This window comes from Gopherus flavomarginatus, chromosome 8 (assembly GCF_025201925.1).
Source record: "Gopherus flavomarginatus isolate rGopFla2 chromosome 8, rGopFla2.mat.asm, whole genome shotgun sequence".
In the NCBI taxonomy this organism is placed as follows: domain Eukaryota; kingdom Metazoa; phylum Chordata; order Testudines; family Testudinidae; genus Gopherus; species Gopherus flavomarginatus.
The window spans coordinates 66,120,974-66,139,217 of record NC_066624.1 but is presented as its reverse complement, the minus strand read 5'-3'; the positions used below and the strand labels follow the sequence as shown (position 1 = coordinate 66,139,217).

Sequence of the window (18,244 nt, the reverse complement as noted above, 5' to 3'; positions counted from 1 at the left end):
TTACCCCTGTTGCTTTCTGCTTGGTGTATGCATACTTCTCCCGGGTATTCCTTTCAAAACGATAAGTTGGAGCAAAAGTGATCTCTTCTTCCTCTGGAACAGAGAGACAGCTGGTTATTGTTCTGGCTCTAGGCCTGGTAAGACGCTCATTACTCCCCCGTCCCATCCTTGCAACATTGCTCTGGCAGAAAGAGTCTTTGAATGGCCACGAAATAGTTAAGAGAAGGGTAGAGTTAAGAATAGAAGAGTACAGAATCTTACCAAATTGCAGAAACACCTTTTGGTCTTTTTTCTCCATGAGAAGCTGGTCAAAACCCAGCAACTCTGGATACTGCTGTTGTTTGATCCTCTGGATAATATTCTCTGCTTCCTGGAAACAAGGAAATATCAGAGTTGCAGGAATGCACGCCACCTTCTTACAAACACTCCCTTGCTAGTGGGCAGGCTATAACACGGGACACTTGTCCATCACACGACGAACGAACAAAATATGAATGTATACCTGAACACCTGATTCCCATCAGCACCAGACATTCCTACAGTATCACCAAGTCTCATGCCCATCAGGGATCTACCAAGTATCTGAACACCTGTTCTGACTAGGTCTGGGCCATTATAGAACAAATTGAGGGGTAAAATGAATGAGCAGAAGGGTGTTCTCCTGGTCGTGGCATTCTCTCTTGTTGGCAGCAGGGTCGGTGCTGTTTTGCGAATGGTTGTCATTGGGGAGAATTGGAGAATGATGGTATGTCAGATGGCATCATTAGTAGGTCAATGGCTCATTAATCTCTGGAGAGGAGATATGGTGACAACTTCAGATCACTCCCAGTATCTCTCTGTCTTTTTGCAAGGGGCAGTTAGTATGGGGCCCCTTCTCCCACCCTTTTCCAGCTCTCTCTCTCTTTTCCATGATCCTCTAGATCAGAAGCTGACAACACCTTTAACACAATTAAAGGCACCATCTGCCACTTTAGGAATTCTTGTATCTGTTTTTCTGAACAGCAAGGAATCAAGAGGGGCCGCTAACCGATGTAGGTAGTTCCACGCGGTAGTTCAAGTCTCCCAGCCAGAAGAGATGAGTAAAGCGGTGAGTGATGTTAAATGGACTCAGTTTCTTATCTCCCAGTGTCAGGAAGCGCAGAATGTTCATGTAGTTCTGGTTTCGCCTAACAAAACAAGCAAAGACTGCCTGTCATACTCTGTTGCCATCAGCGGTGAAAGTAACTTAAAGGACTTACAGGTACTCCAGAGTCCTGTGGAGGGGGAGGGGCCTCAACCGGAAGAGGCATGGCCTCTATCGAAAGAGGTGGGGCCTTTAAATCCCAGGGCTTTTAAATCAGGATTGAAAGGGCTCGTGGATTCAGCTGAAGCTAGGAGCCAGGCCCTTTAAATCACCCCCGGAGCTGCCAGCTGCAGAGGCGGCTGGGAGCCCTGTGGTTTGGTCAGGGGTGAAAGTAATTTACATTTCTTACCCATATGGTCCAATCGCAAGCAACCCACCTCTCCTACGTACTTCATGGATCCCTCCCATTGCATGACATAGATAGAGAAAATAAAGCTTCTATTACTACTACCAGTACTGTCTGTAATAAAACTTTACTATTGGAATAAGCCTGAAAAAGTATCAGAGGGGTAGCCGTGTTAGACTGGATCTGTAAAAGCAGCAAAGAATCCTGTGGCACCTTATAGACTAACAGACGTTTTGGAGCATGAGCTTTCGTGGGTGAATACCCACTTCCTCAGATGCATGTAATGGAAATATCCAGGGGCAGGTATATATATGCTAGCAAGCAAGCTAGAGATAACGAGGTCAGTTCAATCAGGGAGGATGAGGTCCTGTTCTAGCAGTTGAGGTGTGAAAACCAAGAGAGGAGAAACTGGTTCTGTACAGGATTCTTTCCTGAAAAAGTAAAAACTCACTGTCACATTTTTCTCCGTGTCTTCCCTCCTCCTCCAGCCAGGCTGCAGACACTAAGCTCCGTGCTTTCTCCCTGCCTGGAACTGAGCAGCAGCTGCAGGGGCTTCCCTCTAGCTTGCAACAGGGAGCAGGGAGACTGGCTGAGGGAGGGAGAAGCCTGCCTCCTGCATAAGAACAGTTTAAACTCAGCTGTTCCCTGCGCAGTTCAGTAACATTTCAAAGAGGATCTGCAAGCGGTTTGGACATCACAACCATGATCCTCTGCTGGGGAGGGAATGGGATAGATTTGAATTTGGAAATGGTTCCTGATTTTGATTGTGTTTTTTGTGTATAGGAGATCCCCTCATCCCGGGGGCAGAAAAGAACTGCCCCTGCCATGGTCACACACACCTTCCCCCCCCCCAACAACAACTGGGAGTGAAATTAACAAGGATGCCAGAAACGGCTTCTAACCCTGCAAGCTAGAGTCTAGAGGAGAACCCCTGCTGAGGGGGAGTGGGGGGAGGAATGCAGAGCCTTGTCTGCAGCCTGGCTGAAGGAGGGGGAGGGAGGAGACGAGAAACCAATGTGACAGCGAGTTTTCCTCTTCCAGCTGCTTTTATTAGTTCTGGATTTAAGCTGTGCAGCCAAATGCTTGTATTTGTTGTGTATATTAGTATTGGAGAGATCCCCTCATCCCGGGAGCAGAAAAGGACTGCCCCTGCCATGGTCAAACACACCATCCCCTCGACCCCCTCCCCCCAGCTACTGTGAGTGAAATTAACAAGGATGCCAGAAACCACCCCTAACCCCCGGGGGCTGAACCACTCAGGGAACAGCTGAGTTTAAACTATTCTTATGCAGGGGGCAGGCTTCTCCCTCCCTCAGGCAGTCTTGTTTTCTTACCGGTCCTCCATACCAGCCCATACCCGCTTACTTTCACCTCTGGTTGCCATTGAGTTCCTCAGTGCTAGGGGCTGACAGAGACTGCTGCTTTAGCATGCTGGAGCCAGTTAGGCTCAAAGTACAGGAAAGATGAGGTTTTTAGCCATCATTCTTTAGAGAACCCCACACTTCCATTTCACATAGACCCTGATGACAGCTACGGAGCCCCTGAATGCCCCGGTGAGAGAATTTGGGCACTGGCAATTGAATAAGTTGTCAGTAATTAGTGCATTATCACTGCACCTTCCTTGGGAAAGGGAAACAAACTATAAAAAGAAACCAGGACTGTGCTGCTTCAGCAATCAGAGAGCCATTGCCAGGTGAGGGAGAATGCCTCTGATGCAGGCACTCTAGGACAACACCACACTGCACCAGGAACCTCAGCAAGTCCTGGAGTAGGGGACAGGAGTGAACTTCGTATCATATGGGGATTCTCAGGTGCTGCATGGTAGCCTGATGGAGGAGGCACAGTAATTTAGAGCAGCTCCTGACTGCTCCGTTTTGTGCTGGAGGCTGTTTCTGTTCCCAGAGAAACCTAAAATCAAATGAGTGCAAAAGCTGCTCTAATGCCACCCCTGATCCCTCTGCAGGGCTGTGCTTTTCTGTGCTGTGCCTCCTGGTGGCCCAGCACAGAATTTTAGCCATCATTTTTAAACAAAGCAAGAAATAAAAAAGTTCTTGGCTAGATTCTGGCAGCCACTCCAGGCACCTGGGAATTTCCTTAATGGCAAGTGAAGCCCCAGCTGGCAGAGCTCCTGCACAGCAATTCTATGCCACCCTCTTGCTTGACCTAGACCTGATGCAGGGGATGTTCCCAGGAGAGAGGCAGCATGATCAACACATCTCTCCATCCCAGCTACTCTTAGCTGCCCAAATGGCTTCTTCAGGCATCTCCAACTTACACTAGGGACTGGATAGGCCCCAGGGCTACAAAGCCACAGTCCCGTGGCTGTTACACGGCACACTGCTTGGCCAGACCGCAGGCTCCACCTCTTTCTATTGATAATGTAACAGCTTGGGGAAGGGGATTACCTACCAGAGACACATTTCTCTGCTCCACACTCGACCCCGTTGGGGAATCCTCTCCCACTGTTCCCTGCAACGCCCTTCAGCCTGGTAGGATTGGCCCCTGATGATACCATGAACAGACCTCCACTCTCCACCCTCCCAGCCCTCTCTCAGTGTACCTCGGCCCACAAAGGAGACAGTGCCTCCTTTGGCACTAGGGAGATATTTTCACTCTCCACATTGTGCTTGTGCAGAAAAACCTCCCAGTTTCTCTCCAGACTGCACAAATCATCAAGATGTTTCCATGACATACAGTGGCAGCTCCTCAGGCTAGGCCAGGTGGGCCATGCCTACACTGTTTTGGGTAAGATACCTGGGATATCTCTCCACAGTTCTGAGAACACCTTTCTATCTATTTCCTCTGCCCACTTGCAGATGCCAGCAGCTTCCACTTCTGGTAAAGCCAGGATTACTGACCAAATGGTGATGCACTGACCACTGTTCCCTCTAATCTTTCCCAGAACAAATTTTGTTATTGCACCAATATGGAGGTGATATCACACATAGCCTCCATATTGGTGCAATAACAAAATTCTTGTGGCGGGATGGGACCAAGGGGTTCAGAGTGTGAAAGGGGGCTCAGGGCTGGGGTGCGGGAGGGTGAGGGCTCCGGCTAGGGGTATGGGCTCTGGGATGGGGATGGGGATGGGGATGAGGGGTTTGGATGCAGTGGGGCTCCCCAAGGCTATGGTGTGGAGAGAGGACTCTCCAGCTCTCTCTCCCTGTAGCAGCACCTGGGCTGGGGAGGAGAGGTACCTTTCCCCCAGCTGTGGCAGGTCCAGGCCGGGCTGGGTTGGGGAGGGACACCTATCCCCTAGCCGCGGCAGGTCATGGGTTGGGGCCAGGGGAGGGGCACCTGTCCCTTGGCTGCGGCAGGTTCGGGGCCGGGCTGGGTTGGGACTGGGGGAGGGGCGCTGCGGCAGGTCCAGGGCTTTGGTAGAGGCATCTCTCCATGCCACAGCCCTGAGCGCCTGAATGGTGCTTAATAGACAGCTGAGTGGCTGTGCAGCGTAGAGGGAACTCAGGCACTGACTGGGGTACTCAGCAGCTTCTAGTCTGGTGAGCCAAAGCTGCATTAACAGTGAACATATAATAGATTTTAAGGCTAGAAGGGACCATGGTGATCTTTTAATGTGACCTCTTCCATAGCACAGGCCAGAGAACATTACCCAGCAATTCCTAACATAAGAACAGCCAGACTGGGTCAGACCAATAGTCCATCTAGCCCAGTATCCTGTTTCTGACAGTGGTCGGTGCCACGTGCTCCAGAGGGAATGAACAGAACAGGGCAATTAGAGAGTGATCCATCCCCTTTTGTGCAGTCCCAGCTTCTGGCAGTCATAGGTTTAGGGACACCCAGAGCATGGTGTTGCATCCATGACCATCTTGGCTAATAGCCACTGATGGACCTATCCTCCATGAACTTCTCATTCTTTTTTGAGCTAGTGATACTTTTAGCCTTCACAACATCCCATGCCAATGAGTTCCACAGGTTGACTGTGGACATCAACACCTGCTCTTGAAAGGCAATGACATATTTCACCTGTGTTTCTTTTCACTTCCTGAAGTCAAATGACTGTTAACAAACCCTAAGGAGGTTCCATTAAACATGAATGAGACTCCCACAGCTCCTTTATTGCCTGGGAAAAACAAGAAGCGAAAAAAATCAAGAAATCAATCCACCTCCAGGCCGAGCAGTAGAAAGATAATAAAGAACATAACACTTCTTAAGTGAAGTGGGGGATGGGGTGGAAGGGGAGGCAGACTTAATCAGTGCAGGAAGAATGATCACATATAGAACAATGTTCAGGGGAAGTTTTTTTGAAGAAGGCAAAATAAACAAATTTTAAGAAAGCTAATTTAATTTCCATCTGCAATCCAGAAAGGGGGATCCCTCCAACTCAGGCTGAAGTCTTTAGTGGGAAAATTTATAAGCCCAGGATTGAGTAGAAAGACATTTTTTCCCTCCCACAACCCACGGTCAGGGGAGGGGGCGGAAAGAGGTGGGGGGCGGGAAGAGGAGGGATGGGGCTTGGATGAAGGAGTGGAGTGGGGGCAGGGCCTGGGACAGAACAAGGGGTCGAGAGGACGTCAGGGTGCCTATGCTGGGATTCATATATGCCTAGTTGGGGAAGACGAGGGTCACTTCAGCATGACCCAGAGTGATCTTGCTGAGAGAGAACTGTTCATTTCAAGAGTCCCCATGGGCACAGAGTGGATGACATTCTGATTAGATTTGCTTCTGTCTCCTTACCCAGTGTGTTTGCAATTCCGGTCTTCACGTTGTCTGTGCAGATGTGGCTTATCCGGTTCTCATGTTCTGGCTTGGCCAGGACGACAATCCTGATGTTCCAGAGCGTATGGATTGCTATCTGTCAGGGGATGGGAAACTGATGGTTATATCATGGCACAGAGACACCAGACACATCTGGTCTGGCCAAGGCTTTGCCAGCTTACTCAGACTCACTGACTGAGATTTTTCTTTGAGCAATGGACTCATGTTCTTAGATTGCGTGGGTAGCGAGAACATGCGCAATTCCTAGCATGCAGATATGCTCAAGTTAATCCCTAACTCACCTTGGTTACACAAAAGACAACTTCATTTGTTCACAGGCAAATTCTAAGAGCCACTTAGGGGCCCCATACACAGTGACTTTTCAGATACGATTAAAACTATTCCTCACCCTCACTGAAACTCAGGAGTGGTCAAACATGGTTGTAACACAGTTTGGTCAGTCCTAAACTTCATAATTACCTGGAATAAAAAGTGCCAGAGCCCACAGAGAGAGAGGCCAGAGCAGTCTCAAAAGATATGCCAATAATTTAAAAATGTTCTCCTCTAAGAGGGACATTCCCATGGCACAGTGGCCTAATTGCAGGTAAGTGTGATGCTGTAGGGGAGGGGGTGGATCTGAGGCCAATATCCATCCTTCATGCCCCAGCTGGAAGGCACTAGAAACGCTGGGGCTGGCTCTGTGCTCAGACTCAGACTGCTCCCAACAATGCCTTCGCCATCTAGCTGATTCAAAAATAATGGAGTCCATAGACATGTTCGGTCCCCTCTCTGTCAGCAGGATGGTCCCAGCAATGTGGCGCTTTGAGAACAGGAAGGCGTGGGCCTGGAGGCTGGTTATTCCTGTGTCTCTTCTAGCTACTAGGGGATTGTGCTATCCTCACTTTGCTCTGAGCTGACATGATTCCTCACCATTTTAAAGCTGATACTGGTGATTTCCTGCAAGGATTGTCTCAGAACTTCCAGCCATTCCTTCTCCCCTTGGGGGTCCTCCTGAGTGCCAATGACATAAATGTCATGGGGGATATAGTCAGCGGAATCATCCCGGGTCTTTCCCTGCCCCTTGGAGAGAAACCAGGATGTGATCTTCTTTGGAGGAGGAGCAGCACCTTTAGCAGCAAATCCAAAACCACAGTGAGTCAAAACACTTGCAGTCAAACCCTCGAGACTACACAAAGCATGGGGATAAAAAGGCACACAAACCCACGGAACTATGCACATGTGCAGGTGGAGACAATGGACTTTATGCCCAAATGACGTACTATGGTCTTGGCAGAGGGTAAACCGTAGATGATGGAGTTTGTACTATGCCACCTCATTCCTGGGGAAAAAGGGGCATTGGCAGGAGCATCTCTGCGCTCTGACAATTCCCATCTGTTGGAGCTGTCAATGGAAGCCACTGGCAGCCAGCTGTTACTGGCTATTCGGCTCAAGGCTGGGACATTCCAAAGACAGCTCCAAGGCTGGGGACCTGCAAGGGTGGCATAAAACTTCTCTTTGCTCCCAGCCGTCAGTTGCCCTGAGTTAATTGTGGCTGCATCTGAGGATCAGGACTTTGAGATTACTGGAATTAACCTATCAGCTCACAGCCATCAGAACAAATGCACATTCCCAAAATGGGAAAAACAGATTCCTTTGGGATTCCCCAGACAAAGATCCCTGCTGTTAAATTCTCTTTTCAATCCCGAGGAGGGTGGTTTCTCCTAATCACATGCAGAAATAGTTGGAGTGCAGTGCCTGGACACCATCCTTTTCCCCCGACCATGGTCACATTGGCATTGTGGCCTCTTTACACTGGAGCAATGCAAAGGGGCCACAGTGCATGCAAAAACCTAGAGACTCAATTCTTCTCCTGTCCCAGTGGAACACAGTCCCTGTGAGCGAGTCACTTACTGAGTGAATAGGAAATGAGGAGTCCATCAGTCCCCACGTGGAAGCAGGCCAAGGTCAAGGTCGAGATAAGTGTCTGGAGGAACATATGAAGGACTAGATGAAAAGTCAGCACATACCCATGTTCCAGGTCCCAATGAAGATGGTGATCATGTCAGGCTCTGGTTGCTCAGAGTGTTTATTCTTCATCTGCTGCAGAAGCTGGCAGAACCCTTCTCTTTTCTACAAGCAGAGGAACAGAGAGACAACTAATGAGATGGCTGTCTCGGTAACCAGAATCTCAGCTTCTTCTTGAAGAACTAATTGAATAGAGAAGTGCCCAGTTGTTACTATGTATTAACAAGTGTGTTCTAAAAGCCTAGTGTAGACAAGGCAGTATACTACTCTGACATGTGTTAAACTGGTCAGGTTAAAGCCTAGCACATGGTAAAGGCCATGTGCCTTGTCTACACTGGAGTTTCCAAACTCGGAAGCTAGCATGTGTTACATCACACTCTGATATCCTAGTCTAGACAAGCGGGATTCAAGGCTAGTGAATGATTCTGGTGTAACTGCTCCACGGCAGACTCCTGCCTTTGCCAGCCACCGAGCATCCAATGAATGGCGCAGCCCTAATCTGCCTCCTTCCCTTTCTTAGATCCTCATTGGTATAGCAGGGGTTATTATTGCACTGTTGCTGCACATGTACTCCATTCTCTCCTGCATTCGCTGGATGCTCCCACATTATATAATAAATCTCACTTATGCAGAGCAGATTAAAATCCTATAAATGCCCTGGTTAATCTTCTGCCAAGGATCACTGCCCTCAGGCCCATCCCGGTGCTCCTGAGATAAAGTGAGGAAAGACACTGTCGTGTACCTTAGAGTCAGCGAAAACATATTCTTTCCGCTGCGTTTTCTCTCTTTCAGTCTCCAATACGATCACCAGTTTGTTAGGGAACTTCTGGGACTTGATGAGCTGCAGAACTAAGCAGAGGCTGGGTGTCAACTGCAGAAACCAGAGTCCCAGAAACTGTATCTGCAGAAACCAGAGTTCCAGAGAAATCCTCCTCTGCTCACTAGAACTGGCCGCAGGAAGCAGCATGCTCCCAGAGATTACTCATTCAGAAATCTGAGGTTCATTTTGCCCTGCATTGGGAGACCTCCGCTGAGCACACATTCCTGTCAATTCTGCCTCTGAAAAAGGGTTTTATACAGAGCCTGGAATCAAAAACATGGTAAAGATGGTTTCAGTGGCTTCAGCACTGAGACCCACCAACAGTATTTCAGCTCTAATAATGTTCCTGATGTGCAGGGACTGCAATTGTTGCTAGGCCTCTATGGGACACATGCGGGAAGGAGGAGAGATTCTCTTGTGCAGCAGCACCAGAGACAATCTGGTCCTTTAAGTCTGGCCATTTCTCAGCGTTTTGATTAGTTCTGTTCGGCTGGTCAGTGTAGTGTTCTCAGACAGCTGTTGGAATGGCTCAACAGAAATAACATGCAGGTGCAGTCAGCAAGGGACTTTCCTCCAGGGGTTACATTTACACCCTGAAATCAAGAGTCACAAATAGCTTCTTCTGCCTGGTGTTCAACCCAACCTCGTGCCCTTTCTGCATCCCAAGCAGACAATTTATACTCCTTCCTGTGAGCATCTGTGGAAGGGAAGGTGAAAGCGGATCTGATGGTTAAGATGGTTCAGTCCCATGTACATCAGCAGCTAGCAATTCTGAATCCCAGCTGGGGAAAATCAGCAGAAGAGGTTTAGCTCAAAACTATGGTCAGCACTGGGTCGTTTTCCTAGTGAGGATGGAGCCTGAGTTGATAGTTCTGCCTGTGCTAATCTGTGCAGTGTTTGGAGTTAGAGGCCAGAGGGGAATTGGGAAAATAACTTTTCCCTAATAAAAATCTTTCACCAATTGTTTTAGCAGCGACCTAACCAGGGATAAAGAGAACCATTTTAAATGGGCCATCACAGTAAACAAACAACTACCACCGCTCTCCTCTAATGACACTAACACCATGGCTACACTGCAGGTGCTACAGCAGCACAGTTATGGCATTGTGTAGGTTACAGAGACCAAAGAGGTTTTTCTGTCACGGTAGGAGCTCTACCTCCCCAAGCAACAGCAGCTAGGTCAACGGAAGCATTCTTCTGCCAACCTAGCAGCATCTACACCAGGGATTAGGTGGGTCTAGCTACAGCACTCTGGGGTATGGATTTTTAACACCCCGAGCGTCATAGCAATGTTAACCTAAATTGTGCAGACCAGGCCAAAGTAACAAACCTGACAGCAGTACAAAGACCTCACTTTTCCTAACAGATCCTTTTATGGGTTCAGCGTACCTAGGGAAGAGATGGACAGACACCAGTCTTGGCCTAACATCTCTGAGATGTTTATGTCTTTGGGGCTTATCTCCTTGATCTATACTAGGCAGAAATTGGAAATACCTTTGATCAAGGGATGCTGTTTTCCTTGCAGACATGCTGCCATTGTCTTTACTGAAAGCCCGTGGGACTGTAAATTAACGCTCAGAAAGAGCCATTTACCACAGCATTGACTTCCCATTCACTGAAAACTGCCATGGAGACAAGTGATCTAGGTTTACTGGTGCCTTGAAGTAGAACCAAACTCTCAGCATAACAGACTAATATACACATTGGACCAAACCTTGCTCCCACTGACAAAATTTCCATTGGGATCTAGAGGACTAACCCCTTATTTGTTACTTGGGGTAACTTACTTTTCTTATGGTTATAGAACTTGTCTTCAGGACCATCCTTGGCTTTCTTGATAATCAATTTCCCCAGCTCCACATCAACTTTGAGGTGTATTTTCTGGGAAATTCCTAGAGAATCTGCTTTCACCTATTGGAAAAGGGAGAGATTTCTCATAAACCATTTTCCTAAACCTCAGTCAATTGTACTAGGAAGAGCAATACCTAAATCAATGCACAGAGAAACATCTGCATGGCCTGACCCACTTACATCACTTCAAACAGACAGTTTTAAGACATGGCCCCCACAAAAGTACCATAGAGCACTAAGGGACCCCGGGCACTGAGATATAACTGTATTATCTCTATTGTAGCAGAGCATAGTATCCAGAAACTTAAGACACTGAGACATTCCTACATGTCTTGTGTTCTTCTGTAGTAAGATAAGTATTGCTGACGAAGTCTATTTACCTCAAAGGTTACAGGAGGGATGAGAGAACGCCGATGTGTTGAATCAGGTCCTTCAATCAACAGTGTTTTCACCTGTAAAAATTCATGCATATGGGTATCTATTTGGTGACTCTACACTTCACTTGAGGGGGATCAGAGAAGGGAGTAATAAAGGCATTGCAGGAGAATTCTCATTACAGAGGTGGATTTCACTGATGATGAAAGAAGCATAAATAAAGCCAGAAGCAGATGGGAACATGAGATAGTTATACATCTCTACCTTTTCTTCAGCCGAGGACAGCAAAGAGATCAGCTGATTGAGCTTCAACACAACATTGACTGGACTGGCTTCCCCAAGCAACTGGTAACAATAGCATTAAAAAAAGAAGAAAAAAAAAGAGAGAGAGAGAACCATGAGTACCAGACCCAAAGAAGTTCAGAGTTCACACCACCTTCCAGAAACAGCTGTTAGCAGCATAGTGTTTTATGTCATCTAAGTTTAATCTGTAACGTGAAGCGCAGTGGCACAGAATGTGACTGAACATGCAGGAAAGTTGGGCTGGTGGGAGAACAACCTTGCCAACCCGGTATATAGGTCAGACGAGGCTGGATGTGCAGAAGAGTTGGATCGTTGATGACAGAAAGACAGATTTGTATTACTGGGCCATGGGTTGAACATGCCAATTGGACTTCTGGTATTCTGGGCCGCAGGATGGAAGAGGTTGGACACCGGATTGAGGTGGCTTGGTGGAAGGAGGGAAGCGTTTGTCACAAAAAGATACTGACCATCCGGAGGAGTTAAGCTGATGGAAGGACAAATTTGCAATTCTGGGTCACAGGCTGATGGAGGTTGGAAGTAGGAATGATTGAGGCACTTTGCTGCACTCTCTTTCTTTGGGACAGGGGGATGGGAGAGCATGGAGAAGACTATGAGCTGGCTGAATCAGTGGTTAAATAACTCACTGTGTGCCCAGTGCACTGCAGCCAGAAACAAGCTAAAGAGAAAAAAAGTGTTAACCAATCATCTAAATTCATGGTCATTGTTGTGTCCCAAGCTCAGAAAGGCCTCCCTCCCCCTCGTCTGTGCCTGACAGACACTATCAATACTCCTTGGCTGCCTTTCCCTACTTCTTCCAGTAGAACTTACTTGAGAACGCTGATGGATACCAGAAGGCAGCTGCTGGTCAAACACCTTCTGGATGGACTCCAGGGAAGGGAGAGTCCTAGATGCCTCACTGAGAATACAAAGACATGTCAAAGGTCACTGCAGGGTTTGTGTGGGGAATTTGGGGCAAGGTCACATGGGGCAACAAAAGAAGGATAAAGCACAAAACCAGTTAATGATGCATAGTCAGTACAGAGTGAATGTGGGTGTCTACACTGCATTAGGGGGGTGAATGCAGCATGGGTAGACAGAACCATGCAAACTTTATTCTAGCTCGCGCAGTAAGAATAGCAGTGATAACGTAGTGGCCTGGCTTCAACCTGAGTATATCTCCAAGCTCCTCAGAAAGCTCCTACAGCCCATGCTGCACCTATGCTGCTATTCATAGACATGCCAGCAAGATTAAAGCTAGTGTGGGTATGCAAGCCTGAGCTGCAGTCACACCTCTGATTACGGTGTAGACATACCCAGTGAGGTCAGTGCCAACCCTGAAGGATCAGGACAGCGCAGCAGGGTTAGGATGTCAGCTAATGCACCAACAGCTCATTTGAACAGAACTCCTTACAGCTCCAGAAGCTGGGGCAGCACAATACCACCAGTGAAGGAGGAAATACACAGATATATTTTTCAACAAATAGAATAAGGGGACAAGTGAAACTGTGGATGTAAAATGAACCAGACTTTAATTTCCTGAATTCAAACCAAGGGCAGGTTACAAATTAAATGAATTTAGTGAGCCTAGAGGATGCTTGTCCATCACAAAATCTTTGTATGAACTTGGCACAAATGACACTCTCTGCTAATGACCAGACTTAGTACTGGCAGAGCAGCTAGGTCCTGCCAGGCCAAGATGAACATGGAGAACAATGTGGCATTGTGCCTAATTAGTAGCCAAAACTAACAAGTCTTCTCACTTTTATAGATACGAATGCACCAGTTTCTCCATCTAGTTCTCTGGAAAAGGTGCTACAGTGAGCATGCACCTGTGGTCTCTGAAAATCGAGCTACTTATTTAGGTGCCTAACTGTGTATTCAATGGCCTAAGCTAGGCACCCACATTTGAAATTTCAGCCTAAGTGACTTGCCAAGGTCATCCAGGAAGTCTGTGATGGAACTGGGAGCCCAGCCCTCCTAGGCTCTCAGTTCTATGTCCCAAAATTGTTCTGCCTTGAACCTTTTAAGTTATCCTAACCTCCCTAAGACTCCCATTAACATCAGTGGACTTTGGTTCAGGCCCTATCAGAAAATAGGTGGTATTAGAAGCATTGGGAGAAGTTCTATTAGACAAACCACCAGGAAACAATTAGAATATATCTACTTTGAAGCGATGAGCAGCACAGACTGTACAGTTCTGAACAACAGCAACCACAGAAAAACCCGCTGCTTGGCCGTTTCTTATGTGAGAATGGCCCTCTCTGAGGCCCTTTATCACAAAGTGCAGCTTAATGTAACACACAGGTCAGGCTTGGGGAAAAATGCAGAAAGGTATTTACTGGCATTTGTGCTCAACCAAACCACAAAGTGGTTTTAATTGCATTCACACCTCTTTTATTTTCTTCCTTTGAACTGCTGTGTGAGTAAAATTTTATTCACCAGAATCTTCACAGGAAGTGTTATAAACACTTCTGTCCATCTGTATTTGCATAAGTATTGGCGCCAGAAGTGTTTGAGCAGACATCTTAAAAGCTCCCTGTGGGAGTCATTCAATCAGAGAGCAGAAATAACACCATGTAATTTAGGTGACCAATCATGCAGGGAATGATGAAATGATTGCCTGAAACAACAGGAAACAGCTAGTGGACATCAAAGAAAAGTTCTCAGTCTTTACACTGAATGCAGTGTCACCTGGGTCTGACAACAGCTATCCCTGGACTATATGCAGTGTTGATGTAGCCATGTTGGTCTCAGGATATTAGAGAGAAAAGGTGGGTGGTGTGATATCTTTTACTGGACCAACTTCTGAAAGAGACAAGATTTTGAGCTGACACAGAGCTCTCCTTAAAGTCTTCACGTCACCCAGAGAAGAGCTCTGTGTCAGCTCAGAAGCTTGTCTCTTTCACCAAGAGAAGCTGGTCCAGTAAAAGATGATATCTCATCCATCCCTAAAATATGTGAGATTAGAGGGGGCTAGGGAGGGACGTTATACAACTAAAGATGGGGCATGAGTGCCAACTGAGTCTGCGATTTGCAATTTTCCCCCTCCTCAAGGCTTTGCGAAAATAATAAAAGGTACTGAATCCAGTTAAGAAAAAGAAAACACAGATGTCTGAGAAACAGCCTGAGAACTAGCTGCAGGTTTCAGGCTGAATCCCTCAATGCAGCTGGGAAAGAAGCTGAAGTGAATGAAACCTAAAATTAGGTAATGTCACTGAACAAATTATATTTCAGCATCTTGATAGGGGGATTCAGCTAGAGAGGCTGCAAGCCATTGCAGAGATTAAGGGAGCTACATAAAGCAATTAAGTGCCCAAGTATTTGAAAATTAGTAAATTAGGGAGAATGCTAGGTTCTATGGCTGGAATGCACACACTCCTGAGAAAATCTGATCTGCAGGAGAGAGGTTTATTAGAGAAAGCTGATTGATATGGAAGACAAAGACAGACAAATAGCCTAAAGTTATTAGGAGTTCACAGGAAAATTGAGAAGGCAAATCCACCAAAATGAAATGATACTGAGATTATTGGTACAGATTTTGGCAGGAAATTGCAGGAGGGAGAAGGAATTGGATGGGATATATCAAATCCATTCCATTTTCAAACAGCAAGTCATCTCAATGGGTTGATTTTGAAAGTCTCTTACTACCTGAGCAATGCAAACTGAGTACGTGACCAGAACTTGATCCAAAGCCCATTGAAATCAGTGGGAGTTTTTTCACTGACTTCATGGGATTTTAGATCAAGTCCCCTCCATAAGAAAGAATCCTATATTTCCATGTGGGAAATTGCATATGCAAATTGGTCAATTATACATATACTTAGCCATCTCCATGCTGTGGATGATTGCCCATGAAAAGAATTGCATTTGGTGTACCTCACCTATCACACAGGTCTTTGAAAATCTGCCCAGTTAGACTAATTATATTAAGATGACATTAGTTCCCAGGATAACAACAAATTAATCCATAAATATATGCCACTAAACAAGGGGTGGAAGGTGGGGCTAACTGTCTGTTTGTGCAATTCCATTGACGTCAATGGACTTTCACCCGTTGAGAATTTGGCCTGGTAATGTTTGAAGCAGGCACTAGATTTTCTGTGCCCTCTCACTACAAATGTTAAAGGGATGCTGACAATTGGAAGAGCAGCTTTGATGCTTGAGAACATTTGATATCAGTAAGTTTTCTTTTTTAAGACTTTCTTATCCCCTTGAAGGGCGATGAGGGGTACAAAAACCTAGATAGCACAAAGTAGTGATGCATTAGAACTCCCTTCTGGGAAAAGCCAGCCTGGCCTTCATTGGAATAACAGCATAGCCCTATCTGAGACAGTTCAGCAATGGAAAAGATTCAGTCCTGATTTTGCTGGCTGTGAGATCCATTGTTCAGGGTTTGCTAAAAACTGAGCACATGGGACCTTCCCCTCCGTGGCTGTAGAGAACTGAAACCCAGCTGAGGGGCACAGAAAGGGAAGTGCTGGTTCTGCAGCGTCATACCTCCCACTCCTCGACCTCCCTGGGGACCCTGGGGAGGGCTGGATTCAGGCCTACGGAGCAGGGGAATGCACACTGAGCCAATCCTCAAATGGTGTAACTTGATAACTCCAGACACTTCAACTGAGCCACACCAGTTTACACCAGCTGAGGATCTGCCCCATCCTCCTCCCACCAGCTCTGTGGGAATTCCATTCACAAGTTAGTGCTCAGTGAATCAATATTAGTTCTTGGGTGTATCTGCCCATGTTTTCGACACTTCTCCTAATTTGTGGGGGTGAGTTCCAGGTGCTGGAGGGCAGTACCCCTGCCTGCACTGCTCAACGGGAGCCTAGCTGCCAAGGAACCAGTGTGGAAAAGGGTGCTGTGGGTCCCTGAGCCAGCGTGGAGGTACAGGACCTCTCTGTTGGTGGTCAGGCATCCAGATGCTCTCCCTGAGGGCTGAGCCCCTTGTTTGTTTCAGAGTAGGGGGGGGAAGCTTGAGGAACAATCAGATCCCAACAGGTACTTGGTCTTTTGCTGGGTATGGGCTCTGGATAGGGAAGGGGTACTTGTAATGGAAACCATACTAGAGTAGGAGTCTGTTTCTCTCCTCACTCCACCTGGACTATGTTAACTGATTTCAGTAAAATCACCCCAGGTTCTCCCTGCTGTAACGGAGAGTAGAGTAGGCGTTTGAAGAGAATAGTCATGCAGCAATACATGAGTTTTTTTATATACGACTTTTACTTGATGATTCTGGAGGAGCCATTTATATCTCTTCCTAAGCTATTCAGCTAATCCTTTAATGCATTTTGGCTTTGTTTCTTTCTAAACAAAGTATAAAATAAATAATACTCTATTAACTGAAACCACCCCCAGGAAAATCTTACCTGCTACAGCTGTGTCTTTCAGGCAGATTTAATGTCCCAGGGCTAGAGTCTCAGGTGGCGTAAATCACCTGAACCTCACTGAAGCATGAGCATCTGGCTCCTGGCCTTTAACCACATAGGCCATGAGACCGTTGTCTTACTACCCATTTTTAAGGATAAGCAGTTTTGCTGTGCTGGAAATATGGGTTCACAATTCAAATAGCACCTGCCTTTGACAGTGTTGTGACATTCTATTGGCTTCTCTGAAAATTAGGTTCCAGTTACCTGAAGAGCCCTTTGCAGAGCACTGTGAGCAGTTTCTTCAGCTGGGGGAGACTGCTGGAGCCCATCTGCACCATCTCAAAGTCGCTGGTGATGTGAACTCGCAGATAATCCTGGATTAACTTTAGGTGTTCCTCAGAAACACTGTGAAAAAGACTGATGCAGGTAAGGAAACCAGCTTCCCCCCTGTTGTCCCCAACTATCAGGCAGCTGAGTTTTGTCTGAAGCAGAAACCTCCACAGCTAAGACATACTCTTGTCTGGCTTGCCTTGTTCTTCAATGTCAATATTACCTTCTAAGTGGTGGTGGTGATGGTGGTGGGGGAATGGAATTCTTAGACTTTGCCTGAGGATTCTCCACTGCAATAGTATGAATGCTGCCCTGGTGTGGGAGATAAGCAGTTGCAGTCATGACTGAGAGGTAGCCATGGTGGGGGGTGATTAGTAGGTCTCCTGTAGGGTTTGGATGTGGTGGAGAAGCTGGGGGCTGACAGCCTGGGAGTGTTGGGGGAGCCAGGACCTTTGCTCATGTCTCCATGGCTGACTCCTTCTTCAAAGCTTCTGCCTCAGACAAAGCCTGATTAGAAGCTGAAAGCAGAGGCTGGACTGGAGGCTCCAGTTGGGTCCTTGATAAGTGGGGATTGGCACCTCTACCCATGCCGAGAGATGAAGCAGTCAAAGTTTACTGGCTGTTTCATCCCTCAGCAAGTGCAGAAAGTTCTGACTGGCTGCTCTTTTCCAAGGAGGCAGATGGAACAGCGAAGGCAGCCAATCAAAATAGATATCTCTCAGCCTGCCACCGACCCAGCCTGCCAGCCAGCCATCCAGCCCCCTGTCCTACCTCCCTGACAGAACACCAAACCAGCTTCCATTTGCTGTAACTTGCTCCCCCAGCCCTGGCCCATAGACACATGTCCTGATCTTTAACTCTGAGGATCTGGTCACCCTAGATGTCACCAGCGTCCTCCGATGCTTGAATGGGTGTCCAGATTCGACAGGCTATGGTGCGTGATGTATTTAGACAGCCACATACTTAGATGGGACCAGACTCTCAGCTGG

At 47.1% G+C, this 18,244-nt stretch overlaps 1 protein-coding gene across 5 annotated transcripts in view; it reads right to left on the bottom strand.

The window, feature by feature from the left end:
• Positions 1–18,244, bottom strand: part of INPP5D (inositol polyphosphate-5-phosphatase D) — an 88,214-nt gene that overhangs the window by 21,478 nt on the left and 48,492 nt on the right. For all 5 annotated transcript variants that reach the window (XM_050965253.1, XM_050965250.1, XM_050965252.1 and 2 more), the window contains 13 exons: positions 17,190–17,330; positions 12,388–12,475; positions 11,521–11,601; positions 11,262–11,333; positions 10,818–10,941; positions 8,953–9,059; positions 8,213–8,315; positions 7,116–7,312; positions 6,165–6,282; positions 5,454–5,550; positions 1,028–1,166; positions 262–370; positions 5–93 (listed from right to left, as the gene is read on the bottom strand). In XM_050965253.1, coding sequence (XP_050821210.1) covers positions 5–93; positions 262–370; positions 1,028–1,166; positions 5,454–5,550; positions 6,165–6,282; positions 7,116–7,312; positions 8,213–8,315; positions 8,953–9,059; positions 10,818–10,941; positions 11,262–11,333; positions 11,521–11,601; positions 12,388–12,475; positions 17,190–17,330 — 1,465 coding nt within the window. The remainder of the gene's footprint in view (positions 1–4; positions 94–261; positions 371–1,027; positions 1,167–5,453; positions 5,551–6,164; positions 6,283–7,115; positions 7,313–8,212; positions 8,316–8,952; positions 9,060–10,817; positions 10,942–11,261; positions 11,334–11,520; positions 11,602–12,387; positions 12,476–17,189; positions 17,331–18,244) is intronic.